This window comes from Oenanthe melanoleuca, chromosome 4 (genome assembly GCF_029582105.1).
Source record: "Oenanthe melanoleuca isolate GR-GAL-2019-014 chromosome 4, OMel1.0, whole genome shotgun sequence".
Taxonomy (NCBI): Eukaryota; Metazoa; Chordata; class Aves; order Passeriformes; family Muscicapidae; genus Oenanthe; species Oenanthe melanoleuca.
In genome coordinates, this window is record NC_079337.1 from 68,850,548 (window position 1) to 68,866,103 (window position 15,556).

At 52.7% G+C, this 15,556-nt stretch overlaps 1 protein-coding gene across 1 annotated transcript in view; it reads right to left on the minus strand.

Moving 5' to 3' along the window:
* Positions 1 to 2,567: 2,567 nt before the first annotated feature.
* Positions 2,568 to 15,556, minus strand: part of SFXN5 (sideroflexin 5) — a 102,553-nt gene continuing 89,564 nt past the window's right edge. The window contains exon 14 of the mRNA XM_056490228.1: positions 2,568 to 7,835. Coding sequence (XP_056346203.1) covers positions 7,758 to 7,835 — 78 coding nt within the window. The 3' untranslated portion in view covers positions 2,568 to 7,757. The remainder of the gene's footprint in view (positions 7,836 to 15,556) is intronic.

A 15,556-nucleotide genomic window follows, 5' to 3' on the forward strand; every position in this document is an offset into this window, starting at 1 on the left:
GTGCTCAGGGCTGGATTTTGGGGGAGCTCCAGTTCCCTCAGGAATGTCCCTGCAGGGACAGGACCCACCCGGGACCCCCGGACACGGGGGGAAATCGGGGTGGGGGCAGCTCAGGGGAAAAGTCAGGAATCCTTCCCAGGTTTTCCTGGAATCTGGGGGAAAACACATCTCATATAAATAAAAATAAAAATAAAAAATAAAAATAAAAAAATAAAAAATAAAAATACATATAAAATAAAATAAATATAAATATAAGTATAAACATAAATAATATAAATATAAATAATACACAGATAACTATATAGATAAATAAATTATATAGAATTATATATAATTATGTATAAAATTATATATATGTAAATAAGATAATTCTACCTAAAATATATCATATAAACACATATATATGCATGAATAAAACATATCCATACAAATGCATATATAATATGCATATAATAATTTATAATTTGTATTTTATATATATTTGTTAGTGTGCACGTGCATATCATATTTTCTAATTTATATTTTATATCTTTTTATTATTGTGCATGTGCATATCGTATTTTCTAATTTATATTTTATATATTTTTATTTGTGTGCATGTGCATATCGTAATTTTTAATTTATATTTTATATATTTTTATTAGTGTGCACACATCTATTGTGTGCATAATGTGTATATATAAAATATAGATTGTGCTTTATAGGATTTATATTATAGATAATATAATTACATATATTATCAATATAATTAATATAATTGATATATTAATATTTTAATTGATATATTAAAATATATCAATTGCTTTATATATTTTATTATATGTACTAGATGAGAATTATATACAAAAAGCCTATAATTATACATATTTTTATATTCTAGCATTATAAAGATTTTTAAATTATTTAAGTAGAATTATAAACAAACACACCAAATCCATAATTTCTGCTCTTGGCAAAGCCCCTTTCCCAAGGAAAATTCCCATCCCCAGCAGCTCCTTCCTTGTAAAACCAGCCCATAATAACCTCGTCCTTTAATCCCAATAACCTCATCCTTTAAATCCCAATAACCTCACCCTTTAAATCCCAATAACCTCATTCTTTAAATCCCAATAACCTCACCCTTTAAATCCCAATAACCTCACCCTTTAAATCCCAATAACCTCACCCTTTAAATCCCAATAACCTCACCCTTTAAATCCCAATAACCTCACCCTTTAAATCCCAATAACCTCATCCTTTAAATCCCAATAACGTCATTCTTTAATCCAAATAACCTCATCCTTGAAATCACAATAACCTCACCCTTTAAATCCCAATAACCTCACCCTTTAAATCCCAATAACCTCATCCTTGAAATCACAATAACCTCACCCTTTAATCCAAATAATCCCATCCTTTATCCCAATAACCTCGTCCTTTAATCCCAATAACCCCATCCTTTATCCCAATAACCTCACCCTTTAATCCCAATAACCTCACCCTTTAATCCCAGTAACCCCATCCTTTAAATCCCAGTAACACCATCCTTTAAATCCCAATAAACCCATCCTTTAATCCCAATAACCCCATCCTTTAATCCCAATAACCTCATCCATGAAATCCCAATTAATATCATCCTTTAAATCTCAATAACGTCATTCTTTAACCCAAATAACCTCATCCTTTAAATCCCAATAACCCCAACCTTTAATCCCACTAACCTCATCCTTTATCCCAATTACCCCATCCTTTAATCCCAGTAACCCCATCCTTTAATCCCGGTAACCCCATCCTTTAATCCCAATAACCCCATCCTTTAATCCCAGTAACCTCATCCTTTAATCCCAGTAACCTCACCCTTTATCCCAATAACCCCATCCTTTAATCCCAGTAACCCCATCCTTTAATCCCAGTAACCCCATCCTTTAATCCCAGTAACCCCATCCTTTATCCCTTTATCCCGATCCCAGTGAAATCCCACCCAGTTGAGTTTTGACTCTTTTATTCCGACAGTTCCGAGTGTTACACGAGCAGTCGCGGGCGGTGGCTACCGAAGGGTTAAAAACAGCCGGAGCCCTGGGCTGTCCCGGGATGTCCCGGGATGTCCTGGGGGTGTCCTGGGGTGTCCCAAGATGTCCTGGGGGTGTCCCGGGGTGTCCTGGGGGTGTCTCCAGGTGCCCCACAGTGTCCCAGGATGCCCTGGGCGTGTCGTGGAGGTGCCTCGGGGTGTCCCCAGGGTGTCCCGCGGTGTCCCAGGATGTCCTGGGGTGTTCTGGGATTGCCCCAGGGGGGTCCCAGGGTGCCCCGAGATGTCCTGGGGGTGTCCCAGGGGTGCCCCGAGATGTCCCAGGATGTCCGGGGGTGTCCCAGAATGTCCCAAGGTGCCCCAAGGTGTCCCAGGATGTCCTGGGATGTCCAGGCGGTGTCCAGGGGTATCCCAGGATGTCCTGGGGTGTCCTGGGGGTGTTTGGGGTGCCCCCCCCGCCGCTGGCAGCTGAGCCCTCCCCTTTCCCAGGAATTCGCTGTCAGGGTGAACAGACCCCAGCGTGAGCTGCCAGGGCTGGAATAACCGGAAAAACCGGGAAAAACCCCAAAATGGGGTTTGCTAAAGGGACCTGGGGACACAGCCAGAGCTGGGGACAGCCGCCACCACCAGGACTGGCACTGCCACCCCGGGAATGTCCCCAGGGCACCCCGGGGAGCCCAGACCTCACCCCCCAAAGGCAATCCCAGGTTCGGGATCTCCATCCCTGCTGCTGGCAGGTTTGGGACACAGATGGGACACAGGTGGGACACAGGTGGGACACAGGTGACACCACCTGGGATTGTCCCCTTGTTTGTCCCCTGGTTGGCTGGAAGGTTTGGGACACGGGTGACACCACCCTGGGATTGTCCCCTGGCTGCTGGAAGGTTTGGGACACGGGTGACACCACCCTGGGATTGTCCCCTGGCTGGCTGGCAGGTTTGGGACACAGGTGGGACACAGGTGACACCACCCTGGGATTGTCCCCTGGTTGTCCCCTGGCCAGCTGGAAGGTTTGGGACACTGGTGACACCACTCGTTGTCCCCTCGTTGTCCCCTCGTTGTCCCCTGGCCGCCTCAGGGAGCTGCCAACAGCCCCATCCTCCAGCAGAGACCCAAACCTTCTCCCTGGCACCTTTCGCTGCAACCTGCTCCTCATTATTCCTTAATTAGCATCGCCAAGAAATCAATTAACGGTGCCATTTCTAATTAAACACTCGGGGAGATGAGGGTGACGGTCTCATTACGGGGCTGTGCCGAGGTGAAGTTCCCGATGCGAGCGGCGCCCCCACCACAGCAAACCGGGAATGCAAACACTCGGGGCTGCTCCCCAGACCTGGCTCCGCTCTGTGCATTAGGAGATTAATTAGATTAAATTAGATTAAATTAGATTAAATGAACGTGCAGAATGTTATTAGCTGTGCTCTGGAGTCTCCCCGGCGCGGCTTGCTGTCCCAAAACCCACCCGGGGACACTGGAAGGGTGAGCGGGACATTCCCAAATCCGTCCCAGCCCTGAGGGTGGAGCTGCCTTGGAACCTCCCCAGGCTGTGCTGAGCTTTGAGCTGGAATTGCACCCCAGCCTCGCTGGGATGCTGGAATTTCAGCCGGGTTCAGCTGGGACCTCGGGAGCACAAGGGTTTGGGACCACAGGGCCACCACAACGTGCTCACCATGCAGAGCCCTCGTCCTGCGGGTCACCGACAGCTCCTGATTGTGCCGGGGGAGATGTGGGGACAAACCCCGGGGTCTCCACCCTGCTCTGCTGGGCTGGGAACGGGCTGAGACTCCAGGTCCCTTCCAGCCCAAACCAACCCACGATCCTGCTTTTCCAGAGGCGGCTGGGGACGGGAGCTGAGCCCAGGGCGTGCTGGCTCTGCCCAGCTGCACCAGGGGCCACGACATTTGGAGTGGCACTGGGACAAAATCTGGGAGCTGCCAGAGGTGACCCCAGGGAACGCCCGGGATGTTCCATTGCTCAGCACAAACCCCGCCGAGCTGCCTGAGCCCCGTTCTGCTGCCGCACGAAGCCAAACAAGTCTGACGGGGTTTGTGCGGGCAGACACAAATCCAGACTCATTTAGGCCTGTGATTGTCACTTGTTTGACGCAGCAGCTGCCTCCGAGCCGAGCCACGCTCGCAGCACAGCTCCTCTGACATCCCCCAAGCTGGTCCCCGCCAGGATCGGGCCCTCTGCCTTCCCGGAGCTCGATAAATCCATAAATCCCTTCTCTTCTCCGAGCTGATAGTGATGCTGGCTGATTAATGGGATGAGCCCGCCCGCCGATGCCGCCCGGCACGGGCAGAGCCCTGCAGGTGATGTGGGGTGTGCAGGGAAAGCATCCACACCCCTCCCACCCGGGGAAAACCTGCTGCTCCTCCCCAAGGCTGAGCTTTTTCCATCCCTGCTTTTCTCCTGAAGAAGCACAGGCAGCAGAGCCCAGCCTCCTTTCATCCCTGGAAATTCCTTGCAGTCAGGTGAGCCCAGCTCAGCCCCCAAACCCTGGATCTGTGACAAACCCAAATCACCCAAAAAAACCTGAATAATCACTCCCTGCTCGCTCCACCTCTCCTGAATCTCACGGCACAGCTCAGCCTCCGTCCCTTCCTCCTTCCCCCTCCTCCAGACAAAATCCTGGGATGGGGAAGCTGGAGCAGAAGGGTTCCAGCATCACCCAAACCCACTGGGAAGGGGCTGCACCGCAGAGGGATGGGGCCAGAGCCTCCTCCTGCTCCTGTCCCCTCTCCTGGCACCCAGCAGGAGGAGGGCAGCACATCCCCCTTGGCTCCACGGAGCCCTGACAGGAATTCCAGCCTCCCAGCAGCTTTTCCCTGCCCCACACACCCCCCTGGACGTGGGGCCAGGGGGAGCCTGCACCCCCAGCTGCTCTGCCAGGCTGGGCACTGCCAGCATCCCCAGGAGTTATCTGCTCCCCAGCAGGACAGACAGCCATAAGTGTCCCCAGGACAGCTGTCACCTCCTTGTGGGCTCCCCAAACCCCAGCCCCATCCTCTGGGGGGTACATTCATCTCATCTAGTGCACTAGAGGAACTCCACTGGGCCAAATCCAGCTGTCCTGGTGTAAATCCAGAGCACCCAGGGGGGAGCTGAGCCCACTCTGGGTTTCCAGCAGGGTTTGGGACTGGGAGCTGTCCCAGCAGCAGCAGCTGTGAAGGGTCTGGGGCTGGTTCCTCCTGTCCTGTTTGCTGATGTGTAAACCCACAGCACTGGCCCCTTTTGTGCAATTATTCCTGATTCACACCAGGGCAGGGCAGAACCAGCAGCCCTGAGCTGCCCCACTGTGTGGTTCCCATTCCTGTGGGTCTGACTCCACACCTGGGGGGCTCAGGCCCCCAGTTCCAGGCATTGCAATAAATCATCAAATACATTCTGTGTCAGTGGTGATTTGGCTTCCCCTTTCCCCCACCCTCCCCAACCCCACAAGAAATGGGCATTTGAAGGGTGGGAACATGGCTCTGTCCCCATGGGGAACCTGCAGGGACAGGGATCCTACAGGGACAGTGATCCTACAGGGACACTGATCCTGCATGGACACTGATCCTGCAGGGACACTGATCCTGCAGGGACACTGATCCTACAGGGACACTGATCCTGCAGGGACACTGATCCTACAGGGACAGGGATCCTGCAGGGACACTGATCCTGCATGGACATTGATCCTGCAGGGACACTGATCCTGCAGGGACACTGATCCTACAGGGACACTGATCCTACAGGGACAGGGATCCTACAGGGACACTGATCCTACAGGGACACTGATCCTGCAGGGACAGGGATCCTACAGGGACACTGATCCTGCAGGGACACTGATCCTACAGGGACACTGATCCTACAGGGACAGGGATCCTACAGGGACAGGGATCCTGCAGGGACACTGATCCTGCAGGGACACTGATCCTGCAGGGACACTGATCCTACAGGGACATTGATCCTACAGGGACATTGATCCTACAGGGACACTGATCCTGCAGGGACACTGATCCTACAGGGACACTGATCCTACAGGGACATTGATCCCACAGGGACACTGATCCTACAGGGACACTGATCCTACAGGGACAGGGATCCTGCAGGGACACTGATCCTGCAGGGACACTGATCCTACAGGGACACTGATCCTGCAGGGACAGGGATCCTACAGGGACACTGATCCTGCATGGACACTGATCCTGCAGGGACACTGATCCTACAGGGACATTGATCCTACAGGGACACTGATCCTGCAGGGACACTGATCCTACAGGGACACTGATCCTACAGGGACACTGATCCTGCAGGGACACTGATCCTACAGGGACATTGATCCTACAGGGACACTGATCCTGCAGGGACACTGATCCTGCAGGGACAGGGATCCTACAGGGACATCCTGCCTTTGGAATGCTCTGCTGGTGGCCATGCTCCAAATGAACCCAAGTGAGTTCCCTCAGGAATTTTGGGTGTGAGATACCAGAAAACCCAAACTGTGGCCCCAAACCCAGGGAGAGCAGGACTTGGTGCAGTGTGGGGCTGACTCAGCTCTCCCCTCCAACCACCCCAGGGAGGAGCTGTTGAAGGGACACACAGACAGACAGACAGACAGATGTCCCCAGAGGCAGAGTCACAGCCACCAGCTCAGCACAGCTGCCAGCACCTGGCTTTGGGCACAGTTGGCTTTGCTGGGTGGAGGGGTTGGTGAAAATAGGAGAGAAGGAGAAGGGGAAGGAAAAGGAGAAGGAGAAGGAGAAGGAGAAGGAGAAGGAGAAGGAGAAGGAGAAGGAGAAGGAGAAGGAGAAGGAGAAGGAGAAGGAGAAGGAGAAGGAGAAGGAGAAGGAGAAGGAGAAGGAGAAGGAGAAGGAGAAGGAGAAGGAGAAGGATTATTCCAGTTGGAAGGGGCCTGCAATGATCCTTGTCCAACTGCCTGCCCACTGGGGATTGATCCAAGCTTAAACCACATCCTGTCCTTAGACACCAGCTCAGCAAGGTGTGGCTTAGCCAGCAGGCTCAGGTTAACACCTTCCCTGTCAGAGGGTCCGTGCTGGGTGGCACAGACAAAGGAACAGAGCAGCTCCAGCATCACTCCACGTGTGGGCACCTCGGCTCTCCAGGACCTTGAAATCCAGGCAAAGCCCAGTGGAATTGCAGGTGGGGGGATCCAGGGCCAGCCAGTCTCGCAGGGAAGGGCAAGAGGAGGAGGAGGAGGAGGATGGAGGGGCACAGCAGAGCCCTGGCTGGGCACACTGAGCTGGGAGCTCCTCTTCAGCACTCGGCTGCTGGGGTGGGATGGGCAGGGAATCAGTGCCAGGCATCCCCAGTGCCCTGATCGATCCTGATCAATCACATCCACGGCGCTGAGCAGCGTCAGGGGCCGGGCTCGGTGAGCAGAGGTTGTGCTGGGCGGTGTTGGGTGATGTCTGGGTCTGCAGCCAGCTCTGGGCTCACCCCTCAGCTCCCGCTGTGCAGTGCCAGTGACTCTGACTTCTGTCAGCTCGTCCTAAAGTGGTTCAACGGGATTTTATTTGTTGTAGCGGCTGCTCCTGCTGCTAGGTTAAAACTTTTAATGTGAATCTTTTTGAGTGGTGTGAGGTGTCAGTTCTGTGCAGGTGTTAATTCCCTCCCGGGCTGCCGGGAGCAGCTCCTATCGCTGAGCTCTGCTATCTCATCTTCCTCTTCTTGTTCGCTTTCTCCCAGGCGGGGTCTGGAGTTCCCCCTCTTCCCTCCCCAGACCTCCTGGGCTGGGATTCTCCTCTGGCACTCACAACCCTTTGTTGTAGACCACAGTCTTGCTGCTGGTGGCCATGGCGATCTCTGGCTCCAGCTGGGCTGTCTCAATCTGCGGAGGCAAAGAGGAGCAGGATCAGAACGGGAGAGACCCAGCAATGAGAGAGGGGAAGGAGGAGATGGGATTAATTCTGTGTCGATCCCTCCTTCAGCTGCTGTTTCACGTGCTGCGCTCCAGGCTCCAGCCCCCCTCCCTGCCGTGGATGGTTTGTGGCACACGGAGCGCTGCACGTTCTCTGCCTGCCAGCGCTGGATGGGTTATGGAATTAGAGATGATGAATTATAGAGTGTCTGAGCTCCAACGCTTCCCACCAGCCCAGCTCCCATCCCTTCCTTTCCATCCAGCCCAGCTCCCCTCCCATCCCTTCCTTCCCAGCCCAGCTCCCATCCCTTCCTTTCCATCCCAATTTCCCATCCTTCCCTTCCCAGCCTAGCTCTCCATCCCTTCCCATCCAGCCCTGTTTTCCATCTCTTCATTTCCATCCCAATTTTCCATTCCTTCCTTTCCAGCCCAGTTTCCCATCCCTTCCCATCCATCCCAGTTTCCCATCTCTTCCTTTTTCCATCCCAGTTTCCCATCTCTTCCTTTTTCCATCCCAGTTTCCTATCCTTTCCATCCCAGTTTCCCTTTTTTTCCATCCCAATTTTCCATCCCTTCCTTTCCATTCCAGTTTCCCATCCTTTCCTTCCATCCCAGTTTCCCATCCTTTCCTTTGCATCCCAGTTTCCTATCCTTTCCTTTCCATCCCAGTTTCCCATCCTTTCCTTTCCATCCCAGTTTCCTATCCTTTTCTTTCCATCCCAGTTTCCCATCCTTTCCTTCCATCCCAGTTTCCCATCCTTTCCTTTCCTTCCATCCCAATTTTCCATCCTTTCCTTTTTCCAGTTTCCCATGTTTTCCATCTCTTCCATCCCAGTTTCCCATCCTTTCCTTTCCATCCCAGTTTTCCATCCCTTCCTTTTTCCATCCCAGTTTCCTATCCTTTTTCTATCCCAGTTTTCCATCCTTTCCTTTCCATCCCAGTTTTCCATCCCTTCCTTTCCCTGCAGCCCAAAGCTGGACCTGGCAAAGCCAAAGTGCCACGAGGGAAGACCTGGCTCAACTCCCCCTCACAGCCAAACCCTTCCTGCCCCTTTCTCCATCTCCACCAAATCTCCATCCCTTTCCTTATTTTTTCCCCTCCACCAGCTTCTCCTGAAGCTTCCCCTTGCTCTGAAATAATTTGGAATCTCTTCATCCCCAGCAGGGATCCGTGGCACTCCCAGTCCCCATTCCCAGCCGGGACAGGACACCTCAGGAAAACTGGGATTTTCGAAATCCTGTACATCGAACCCACGCTGCTGCTGACACAATGCGAGGAACCCACGTTAAAAATCGAAATGCTTTTGAAAATGTTTAACCTAGTTAGACAAATTAGCAAAAATTTGTGCAAAACAATTTAGGTATTTAAAATATTCAATGTTTTTAAAAACTGGAAAAACTGTTCTTAGCTTTCAGCTGCAAAAACCCAACAAAATATAACATCAAAGCAATCTTAACATGAGGTGCAACATAACCCTTCAGCAAAGCTGTTAAACAGCTACTGAAGCATCATGGGAAATAGCACTTCATTTATTCAAATGCACATATGTCAGGTTTTTGCACCATATGTCATTCCAAGCTATTTACAGTAATAATTAAATCTTAATCAACGTTTAACCTCTGTAAAATGTTTGAAGGGATCTAATCACCCTTCAGACTGCACTAATGAAGGAGAAATATATAAACATAAAAAGAAAATGATGCATAGATAGCACACCAGAAAGAACAGTAATTGCAAAATTGTATTTCTTTTAAATATAATCAGCAAATTATGTAAAGTAAAGCCAACGAGTATTTTAAGTGAAGACATCTTGGGTGTCAGAGGTGTGATCAGCTAATTTTGTACTGCTATCCATAACAGATGTAGCATATTTTCTTTTAGTGCCATTATTAGCAACTTCACCATTGCTTTCGGTGCTGCGGCACCGAGGGAAGGATTGAGCACCGGGAAGGGGCAGGACGCGCATCCCGCGCTCCCTCCGCGGGCGGGACTCGCCCTGCGCTGCTCCCCTGGCGCAGCCTCTCCTCCCATTGTCTGCGGGCTCGTCCGCGGGTTCCTCCGCGGGGACACCCAGAAAAGCTCCGGGATTGGGGGCTGGGGAGGGAAATGTGCAGGAGGGGAGCGGGGCTGCCAGCGCGGGGGGAGGGATGGGCTGGTGACGGCACAGGGGGTGGGCACGGGTGGGTTCTGGGATCTCAGGGATGCTGGGATCACTGAAACTCATTCCTTGAGAGGAATTCCAGCTTGGGAAATGGGATCTCATTGATCCTGGGATCACTGAAATTCATTCCTTGAGATGAATTCCAGCTTGGGAAATGGGATCTCATTGATCCTGGGATCACTGAAACTCATTCCTTGAGAGGAATTCCAGCTTGGGAAATGGGATCTCAGAGATCCTGGGATCACTGAAACTCATTCCTTGAGATGAATTCCAGCTTGGGAAATGGGATCTCATTGATCCTGGGATCACTGAAACTCATTCCTTGAGATGAATTCCACTTTGGGTTCTGTGATCTTAGTGATCCTGGGATTCTGTGCTTTGGGATGAATTCCACTTTGGGAAATGGGGCAGCTCCAACCCAGCCTGTTCTGGCAATTCTCACAGGGGATGGGCACAGGGTGGGTTCTGGGATCTCACTGATCCTGGGATCACTGAAATTCATTCTTTGAGATGAATTCCAGCTTGGGTTCTGGGATCTCAGAGATCCAGGGATCACTGAAATTCATTCTTTGAGATGAATTCCAATTTGGGAATGGGGCAGCTCCAACCCAGACTGTTCTGGCAATTCTCACAGGGGATGGGGCACAGGGTGGGTTCTGGGATCTCATTGATCCTGGGATCACTGAAATTCATTCTTTGAGATGAATTCCAGCTTGGGTTCTGTGATCTTAGTGATCCTGGGATTCTGTGCTTTGGGATGAATTCCACTTTGGGAAATGGGGCAGCTCCAACCCAGCCTGCTCTGGGAATTCTCACAGGGGATTCTGTGATCTCACTGATCCTGGGATCACTGAAACTCATTCCTTGAGATGAATTCCAGCTTGGGTTCTGGGATCTCATTGATCCTGGGATCACTGAAATTCATTCCTTGAGATGAATTCCACCTTGGGTTCTGGGATCTCAGAGATCCAGGGATCACTGAAATTCATTCTTTGAGATGAATTCCAGCTTGGGAAATGGGATCTCATTGATCCTGGGATCACTGAAATTCATTCTTTGAGATGAATTCCAGCTTGGGAAATGGGACAGCTCCAACCCAGCCCATCCAGGGAATTCTCACAGGGGATGGACACAGCTTGGGTTCTGGGATCACAGAGATCCTGGGATTGTGTGCTTTGGGATGAATTCCACCTTGGGAAATGGGGCAGCTCCAATCCAGCCTGCTCTGGGAATTCTCACAGGGGATGGGCACAGGGTGGGTTCTGGGATCTCACTGATCCAGGGATCACTGAAATTCATTCCTTGAGATTAATTCCACCTTGGGTTCTGGGATCTCAGTGATCCTGGGATCACTGAAATTCATTCCTTGAGATGAATTCCACTTTGGGAGCAAAGGCCTGGAGCCCCAAGGAGAGCCCGGGGTCAGGGCTCTGGCAGCCCCAGGGGCTCGGGGATGGGGATGAGCCAGGCTGGAAGCAGAGCTGCTGCACAGGGGGCGTGCAGGAGAAGAAGGGAGGAGCAGGGCTGTGCTCACGCTCTCTTGGGACACAATTCAAGAAGCAGCCAGCACAATCCAAGCTGAACAGCAGGAAGAGTATCCTGGTGGGAAGAGCAAAATATCGCAGCCGACTGCTGGGGAAGGTGTGGGGCGTCTGTGGTGGGAAGTTTGCAGCACAAATTACAGGGAAGCCAGCAGGAATAGCTCAGGCAGAGCTGAGGCTGTCGTGGTGGAAGGAAGAGATGAGATAATTGTTTGTGGATGCTTCCAGCTCCCATCCCCTGGTGCAGGGGGGACACAGCTCCTTCCTACAGGAGTTTTCATCCATGGAAAGGTTGTACAGGAGGGTCTGAGGGGGGATCAGGGAGGGTGGGGTGGAGGTGGGATGGTTCTGGTGGCTGAGCAGGACTTGGGGGTTCATGGCTGAGGTGGAAGTGCTGAGAAACCACAGGGATGTGGCACTGGGGACACAGTGCTGAGAAACCACAGGGATGTGGCACTTGGGGACATGGTCAGTGCTGAAAACCACAGGGATGTGGCACTGGGGACACAGTGCTCAAAAACCACAGGGATGTGGCACTGGGGACATGGTCAGTGCTGAGAAACCACAGGGATGTGGCACTGGGGACACAGTGCCCAAAATCCACAGGGATGTGGCACTGGGGACACAGTGCTGAGAAACCACAGGGATGTGGCACTGGGGACACAGTGCTCAAAAACCACAGGGATGTGGCACTTAGGGACACAGTGCCCAAAATCCACAGGGATGTGGCACTGGGGACACAGTGCTGAGAAACCACAGGGATGTGGCACTGGGGACACAGTGCTCAAAAAAAACAGGGATGTGGCACTGGGGACACAGTGCCCAAAATCCACAGGGATGTGGCACTGGGGACACAGTGCTCAAAAACCACAGGGATGTGGCACGGGGGACATGGTCAGTGCTGAGAAACCACAGGGATGTGGCACTGGGGACATTGATTTTGGGGACACCAAACTCAAACACCTTCCCCAAGCCCTGGAAGATGCTGGAGAAACTGGGGGTGACTGGGTGAACTGGAGCCTCCTCTCTCCTGAGACTGAGACTTCTCCCTCTGGCTTTAATCAGGAAGAGATTAAAATCTGCTCTAGAGCCCCAGGAGCTCCAAGGGTGCATCTGCACCCAGGAAAATGTCCAGAAAATTGGGAAAGCTGCTCAGAAATCCCTCAGGAGGAACCTCCTCCTCCCACCTGGAATTCAGATGGAGAAGAACAGGGAGATTACAGGTATCAAAATAATATTAAATCACAACCCTGCTGGGCACAAGGCCAGGCTTTGACTCCCCTGTTGGAGTTTTTGGTTGGAAAGTGTCATTTCACTCATTTTTTGCTGTTCAAAATCCTGGAGCAGCTCAGCCAACCTCCCACTGGCACAGAACTGGGATGGATGTGGAGGCACGATGGGTGGCACCTGTCCCACACTGTCCCCCCAAACCAGAGCCCCCCATGGCCTGGCCTTCAGTCATGCCCATCCTCCTCTTCCTCCCAGTCCTGCCTGTGCCAGGGATCCCCCCTGGCTCTGGGGGTTCCCAGGAAAGGACCTCACCAAGGAATCAGCAGAATCCCAGGAGGGACAGGAGCTCCCAGGGGACCCAGGGTGGGAAGCACCACTCCAGGCAGGGCTACAAGGGGAGTCTGGGGCAACCCCAGGGTTTGGGGCTGAAGGCTGCACTGAGAGCTCGGGATGCAACATGGGACACTGCAATGAGGCCGTGGGAGGGGCAGGAATTCCTTCAGCTGGAAGCTTTGCTATTATAGATCCAGGGGGACACAGCAGGGTGCAGCTCCCAGCTCATCCCAGTTCATCCCATCTCATCCCAACTCATCCCAACTCATCCCAACTCATCCCAGCTCATCCCAGCTCATCCCAGCTCATCCCAGCTCATCCCAACTCATCCCAGCTCATCCCAGCTCATCCCAGCTCATCCCAACTCATCCCATCTCATCCCAGCTCATCTCAGCTCATCCCAGCTCATGCCAACTCATGCCAACTCATCCCAACTCATCCCATCTCATCCCAGCTCACCCCAGCTCATCCCAGCTCATCCCAGTCCATCCCATCTCATTCCATCTCATCCCATCTCATCCCATCTCATCCCAGCTCATCCCAGCTCATCCCAACTCATCCCAGCTCATCCCATCTCATCCCAGCTCATCTCAGCTCATCCCAACTCATCCCATCTCATCCCATCTCATCCCATCTCATCCCAGCTCATCCCAGCTCATCCCATCTCATCCCAGCTCACCCCATCTCATCCCAACTCATCCCAGTCCGTCCCATCTCATCCCAGCTCATCCCAGCTCATCCCATCTCATCCCATCTCATCCCAGCTCATCCCATCTCATCCCATCTCATCCCAGCTCACCCCAGCTCATCCCATCTCATCCCAGCTCATCCCATCTCATCCCAGCTCATCCCATCTCATCCCAGCTCATCCCATCTCATCCCATCTCATCCCAGCTCACCCCAGCTCACCCCAGCTCACCCAGGATCATGGCTGGGATGAACCACAGCCCATCCCAGCCCCTGGAGCAGGTGAATCCTGAGGATGCTTCTTTCCCTCTGGCAGACAGCCAAGAGCAGGAGGGAAAAGGGGGAAAACCCCAAGAAATGCTGTGCCCTGAACCTTGCTAAGGGTTTATGGGCCAGCATTGCTCAGGCAGCTCTGGCAGGATGGCAGCAGAGCCAGTGCCCCTAAACTGGTAAAATCCATCCATCCCTCCATCCCAGGAACAGAGCTGGGAATGGCTCAGGTAACTGAGCAGTGCCCCATACCTGCTAAAACCCATCCATCCATCCCAGGAACAGAGCTGGGAATGGCTCAGGTAACTGAGCAGTGCCCCATACCTGCTAAAACCCATCCATCCATCCATCCCAGGAACAGAGCTGGGAATGGCTCAGGTAACTGAGCAGTGCCAGTGCCCCTGACCTGATAAAACCCATCAATCCCTCCTGGGGAACAGAGCTGGGAATGACTCAGGTAGCTCTGGCAGGATGGCAGCAGCGCCAGCACCGGTGCCCCTGACCTGATAAAACTCATCCATCCCAGGGAACAGAGCTGGGAATGGCTCAGGTAACTGAGCAGTGCCCCATACCTGGTAAAACCCATCCCTGCATCCCTGGAACAAAGGTGGGAATTCCTCAGGTAGCTGAGCAGTGCCAGTGACCCATACCTGGTAAAACCCATCCCTGCATCCCTGGAACAAAGGTGGGAATTCCTCAGGTAGCTGAGCAGTGCCAGCAGTGATGTTCCTGACCCAGTAAACCCATCCCTCTATTCCAGGGAACAAAGGTGGAATGACTCAGGTAACGGAGCAGTGCCCCATACCTGGTAAAACCCATCCACCCCTCCCTGGAACAAAGGTGGGAATGGCTCAGGTACCTGAGCAGTGCCCCATACCCGGTAAAACCCATCCACTCCTCCCTGGAACAAAGCCGGGAATCCCTCAGGTAGCTGAGCAGTGCCCCATACCCGGTAAAACCCATCCCTCCCTCCCTGGAACAAAGGTGGGAATCCCTCGGGTACCTGAGCAGTGCCCCATACCCGGTAAAACCCATCCCTCCCTCCCTGGAACAAAGCTGGGAATCCCTCAGGTAGCTGAGCAGTGCCCCATACCTGGTAAAACCCATCCCTGCATCCCAGGAACAAAGCCGGGAATCCCTCGGGTACCTGAGCAGTGCCCCATACCCGGTAAAACCCATCCCTCCCTCCCTGGAACAAAGCCGGGCACCGCCGGCGGGTCCCCGCGGCTCTCCAGCTCTCTTCCCCCCATCCCTGCCTTGCAGTGGAAGCCTCTCCTCTCATCAGCTCCGACAAGGCTAATTGGGGTGATAAAGAACTGGCTCCGAGTGCTGGCGTGGGCTGCAGGAACAAATGGTCACAGCTGGCGCTGCGGAGCCGGCGCGGGAGCGGCGCGGGGGAGTCGGGGCGCCCCGAACCCCAAAAAGCGGCAGCGCTGCCGGGGGGGCGGGCGGGGGGCTCCGTGCGCTT